The sequence below is a fragment of the Alligator sinensis genome, unplaced genomic scaffold (genome assembly GCF_000455745.1).
Source record: "Alligator sinensis unplaced genomic scaffold, ASM45574v1 scaffold1334_1, whole genome shotgun sequence".
In the NCBI taxonomy this organism is placed as follows: domain Eukaryota; kingdom Metazoa; phylum Chordata; order Crocodylia; family Alligatoridae; genus Alligator; species Alligator sinensis.
In genome coordinates this window covers 288,304-293,915 of record NW_005842872.1, presented here as the reverse complement: position 1 = coordinate 293,915, position 5,612 = coordinate 288,304, and the positions used below count along the sequence as shown (strand labels likewise).

The 5,612-nt window shown below is 58.4% G+C and overlaps 1 protein-coding gene across 1 annotated transcript in view; it reads left to right on the top strand.

Moving 5' to 3' along the window:
- The window catches only part of LOXL3 (lysyl oxidase like 3), a 22,774-nt gene that overhangs the window by 6,815 nt on the left and 10,347 nt on the right, over positions 1-5,612 (top strand). The window contains exon 4 of the mRNA XM_025191908.1: positions 8-157. Within this exon, the coding sequence (XP_025047693.1) occupies positions 8-157 (150 nt within the window). The remainder of the gene's footprint in view (positions 1-7; positions 158-5,612) is intronic.

Sequence of the window (5,612 nt, the reverse complement as noted above, 5' to 3'; positions counted from 1 at the left end):
GGGGGCGGCTGCCGGTGACGGAGGGCATCGTGGAGGTGCGCTACAAGGACAGCTGGGCCCAGATCTGCGACGAGGGCTGGGACAGCAGCAGCAGCCGCGTCGTCTGCGGCATGATGGGCTTCCCGGCCGAGAGGAAGGTCAACAGGAACTTCTACAAGTGAGTGGGTCCCAGGTGCCCGCGGTGGGGGTCCCTTGGGCGACGCTGCCTGCTGGCCCCTTGTTGGGGTGCTCGGTGCTGCCGTCAGGACCCAGCGGGTGCAACCCCTGCTCCCCCACGAGCTGGTCCCTGTTTGTTCCCACAGACGGCTGAAGCGCGCAGCCAGGACGAGGGCCTGGAGCCCGGGGCTGGGCAGGAGGTAACGGGGCAGCGGCCGCATGGCCTCTGCACCCTGGGGCTGGCCCCGCTGGCTGAAGGGCTGCTCTGCCCTTGAGCCGTGACCCGGCACCGTGGCCGTGTCCTCGCTGCTCGTGCCACGTGTGGCTGTCCGGTCAGGGCTGTGCCCGGGGCTGGGCCAGCTCCTGCTTCTGCTGCTCCTGCCATGAGAAATGGCTCCGTCTCCCGGGCCGCGGCTGCGCCTGCACCTGCGCCGGCAGGGCCGGAGGGAGTCGCCCAGCCCAGGGGTCTGGGGCTGGGGGAACCAGGTCCTTGGCCATGGTGGGGGCCCGGGAGCGGAGCCGTCTCTCCTGGAGGGGCCGGGGCCAGCGGGCATGGGCCGTTTTCTGGAGGAAACGGCTGTGGGTCCTTGGCTGGCTGCTGCAAACCCCATGCCCAAATCTCGCGTGTACGGGAGCTTGTAGAGCCTGCTTGAGCGCTGGGCAGCTCCGCCGTCATCCCCGCTGCTGCCTGCCCCTTCCCCTCCCCGTGGACCGAGGGTGTCTGGGGACAGGCCGGTGAGGGAGCAGGAGGGGCCTGGGCCCCTCGGACCCTCCTCGCTGCTCTGCTCAGGGCTCGGGCTGCAGCGATCCCAGGCAGGCGATGCATCCCCTGCAAGGAGCAGGATGCCCCGTGGCCCCATGGGGTGCACCGGGTAGTGCCTCATCTCCTCTCCAGGGCCGGGGCTGGGCTGGGCGCCGCGCTCCCTCCTGGTACTGCCCATCTCCCTGGTGTCAGGGGGAGCCTGGAGCAGCCCCCTGGCCTCTGGGGAGGGCACCTCTGCCCCCATGCCGGGCACTGCTGCGGGCTGGTGCTCACACAGCTCTGTCCCGGAGCCAGTGCAGCCTGCTGCCCCCAGTCCGCATGGCCGCACGGCACGTGTCAGCTGCAGGGCTCTGGTGCCAGGAGGTCGCATCTAGCCCAACCCCTGCTCCAAGCAGGACCAGCCCCAGCTACATCATCCCAGCCAAGGCTTTGTCTACCCGGGTCTTAAACACCTCCAAGGATGGAGACTGCACCACCGCTCTGGGTAACCTGCCCCAGTGCTTCACCACCCTCCTTGGGAGAGAGTGTTTCCTAATATCTAACCTCAACTTCCTTGCTGCAATGTGAGCCCATTGCTCCTTGTTCTGTCATCCTTGGATGTGTTTAAGGCCTGGGATGATGTAGTTGGGGCTGGTCCTGCTTTGAGCAGGGAGTTGGACTAGATGTGACCTCATTGTCCAGGATTGATGATTCTGAGAGGCAGGGGAGAAGAGGAGGGCAGTTGTGCTGTGTGTGAAAGAGCCACGTGATGGCTCAGAGCTGCAGCATGAAACTGGAGACAGGCCTCTTGAAAGTCCCTGGGTTCGGGTCACAGGGGAGTGTAACAAGGGTGATGTGGTGGGGGTCTGCTATAGACTGCCAGACCAGGAGGATGAGGTGAATGAGGCTTTCTCCAGCTAGCAGACATTTCCTGATCACAAGCCCTGGTTCTCATGGGAGATTCCAGTCACCCCGATATCTGCAGGGAGGGCAACGCAGCAGTGCGCAGGCAATCCAGGATGTGTTTGGAGGGCGTTGGAGACAACTTCCCAGTGCAAGTGCTGGAGCGGCCAACTAGGAGCTGTGCTCTTCTTGACCCGCTGCTCATAAACAGGGAAGAGTTGATGGGGGTAGTCGTGGATGGCAACTTGGGCAGCACTGACCATGAGGTGATTGAGCTCAGGATCCTGAGGACAGGAAGGATGGAGAGCAGCAGAGTAAGGACAATCACCTTCAGAAAAGCAGACTTTGACTCGCTCAGGGAACTCATGGGCAGGATCCCCTGGGAGGCCAGCCTGGATGGGAGAGGAGTCCAGGAGCTGGCTGTATTTTAAAGAAACCTTACTGAGGGCACAGGAACGAACCATCCTGATGTGCAGGAAGACTTGCAAGTATGGCAGAAGATCAGCTTGGATTAGCAGAGAACTCTTTGGTGAGCTTAAACACAAAAAGGAAGCTTACAAGACGTGGAAATTTGGACAAACAACTAGGGAGGAGTATAAAAACATGGCTCGGGCGTGCAGGGATGAAAGCAGGAAGGCCAAAGCACAATTGGAGTGGCAGCTAGCAAGAGATGTGAAGGGTAACAAGAAGGGTTTCTACAAGTATTTCAGTAGTAAGAGGAAGGTCAGGGAAAGTGTGGGTCCCTGACTGAATGGGGGAGGCAACGTGGTGACCGAGGATGCAGAAGAGGCTGAAGTGCTCAATGCCTTTTTTACCTTGGTCTTCACAGGCAAGGGCAGCTCCCAGACTACTGCACCAGGCAGCCCAGTTTGGGCAGGAGGGGAGCAGCCCTCGGTGGTGAAGGAACAGGTTAGGGACTAGTTAGAAAAGCTGGCCGTGTACAAGTCAGTGGGGCTGGATGGGATGCAGCCAAGGGTGCTGAGGGAGTTGGCTGATGAGATTGCAGAGCTTCTGGCCATGATCTTTGAAAACTCTTGGCTATTGGGGGAGGTCCTGGATGATTGGAAAAGGGCAAAAATAGTGCCCATGTTGAAGAAAGGGAAGAAGGAAAATCCAGGGAATGACAGACCGGTCAGCCTCACTTTAGTCCCCAGAAAAATCATAGAGCAGATCCTCAAAGAATCCATTTCTAAGCACTTGGAGGAGAAGAAGGTGATAAGGAAGAGTCAGCATGGATTCACCAGGGGCAAGTCATGCCGGACCAACCTGATTGCCTTCTGTGACGAGGTGACTGGCTCTGTGGATGTGGGGAAAGCAGTGGACATAATAAACTTTGACTTTAGCAAGGCTTTTGATGCCATCTCCCACAGCATTCTTGCAAGGCAGCTGAGGAATTCTGGGTTGGATGAATGGACTAGAAGGTGGATAGAAAGTTGGCTGAATCGTCAGGCTCAATGGGTAGTAATCAATGGCTCAACATATAGTCGGCAGCCAGTGTCAAGTGCAGTGCCCCAGGGGTCGGTTCTGGGCCGGTTTTGTTCAATATCTTCAGCAGCGACCTGGAAGACGGGATGCAGCGCACCCTCAGCAGTTTGCAGATGACCCCAAGCTGGGGGGAGTAGTACATACGTTGGAGGGTAGGACTAGGATTCAGAGAGACCTCGCCACAATAGAGGGCTGGGCCAACAGGAATCTCGCGAGGTTCAGCAAGGACAAGTGCAAAGTCCTGCGTTTAGAAGGAGCGATCCCCTGCACCGGTGCAGGCGGGGGGCGACGGGCTGGGCAGCAGCTCTGCAGAAAAGGGCCTGGGGGGGCAGGGGACAAGAAGCTGGACAGGAGCCGGCAGTGTGCCCTTGTGCCAAGAAGGCGACCGGCATCCTGGGTGCATCGGTAGGAGCATCGCCAGCAGATCCAGGGCAGTGATCCTTCCCCTCGGCTCAGCACTGGGGAGGCCACATGTGGAGTCCTGTGTCCAGCTGTGGGCCCCCACTACAGAAAGGTTTGGACACATTAGAGAATTTCCAACTAAAATGGTTGGGGGGCTGGGAGACAGGACTGGTGAGGAGAGGCTGAGGGAAGTGGGCTGATTGAGTCTGCAGAAGAGAAGACGGAGGGGGATTGAATAGCAGCCTTCGCCTCCCTGCAGGGGGGCTGCAAAGAGGACGGAGCTGGGCTGGTGTCAATGGGGGCAGACGACAGGACAAGGAGCAATGGGCTCAAGCCGCAGCAAGGGAAGTTGAGGTTGGATACGAGGAAAAACTCTCTGACAAGGAGAGTAGTAAAACACTGGAAGAGGCTCCCCAGGGAGGTGGTGGGATCTCCATCCTTGGAGGTGTTTAAGACCCGGGTAGACAAAGCCCTGGCTGGGATGATGTAGCTGGGGCTGGTCCTGCTTGGAGCAGGGGGTTGAACTGGATGTGATCTCCTGCGGTCCCTTCCCGCCCTCGCTGTCTGTGGTCCTATGATTCCACCACCTCTCTGAGGAGCCAGCCTGTCCCAGCGCTTCACCATCATCCTAGTAAGAAAGTGTTTCCTAATATCCAACCTCAACTTCCCTTACTGCAGCTTGAGCCCATTGCTCCTTGTCCTGTCGTCTGCCCCCACTGAGACCAGCCCAGCTCCGTCCTCTTTGCAGCCCCCCTGCAGGGAGGTGAAGGCTGCTATCAAATCCCCCTCGGTCTTCTCTTCTGCAGACTAAACCAGCCCGGTTCCCTCAGTCTCTTCACAAGTCATGAGCCCAAGGCCCCAAACCATTTTCGTTGCCCTCCGCTGGACTCTCTTCAGCTTGTCCACAACTCGTCCACATGCTGTCCTTCCTCAGCAGTTAGTACCCACCCGTGGCCATGCTCCAGTCATGCGTGCTCCCACCAGGTCTCTCTTACTCCGATCATGTCATAGCTTCGTGACTGTACAAGGACTCCCACTCCTCCTGCTTGTTTCCCAGGCTCCGTGCGTTCATGTGCAGACACCTGAGGTGACAAGCCGAACATCCGAGGTAACGTATCCGCGTTGGTCCCATCTTCTCCAGTCTGACCCTTCATTTCCCACGTGACCTACCGCAGAGCTGCTGTTCGGGGTGCCCGTGCCCACGTTCCCTCGCTGCCCCACTGCCAGTACCCAGGAGCCAGGTTTGCCCTGGGATAACCCCTTTTTGATAGCTAGACTTTTAATGCTGGAGGCTGCCAGGGAGAGAGGAACAGAGGAGGCTGCCAGGGCTAGCCCGGGCTCCCAAACCTCTCTGCCTCGGGCAGGCAGCAACACAGCAAAGGACTGACTGCATCCGGGGAAGCATCGTGCCAGAGAAACCAGCCGCGTAGTCTGGAGACAGAAAATAAAATAACAGATGAAACTGCTCCCCGGTCCTGTGGCGACAGCACTGCCGGAGACCTGGATTCACCCCACGGCGTGGGAAAATCCAAAGAAAACATCTGCCCAACAGACAGCACCTCACTATCGTAGAGTCATAGTTTCATAGTTTCATAGGGTTGGAAGGGACCTGAGGAGATCACCGAGTCCAACCCCCTGCCATGGCAGGAAAGAGTACTGGGGGCAAACGACCCCCGCCAGATGTTCGCCCAGGCTTTTTTAAAGACACCCAGGGTAGGAGCCAGCACCCTTCTTTTGGAAGTTGGTTCCAGATCCTAGCTGCCCTGACAGTGAAATAGCACCTCCTAATGTCTAGCCTGAAACTACCCTTCGCTAGCTTGTGTCTGTTGTTTCTTGTAACTCCCAGGATTGCTCGGGGGAACAGGGACTCTCCCAATGCCTGCTGGTCCCCCTTGACTAGTTTGTAGACTGCCACTAGATCTCC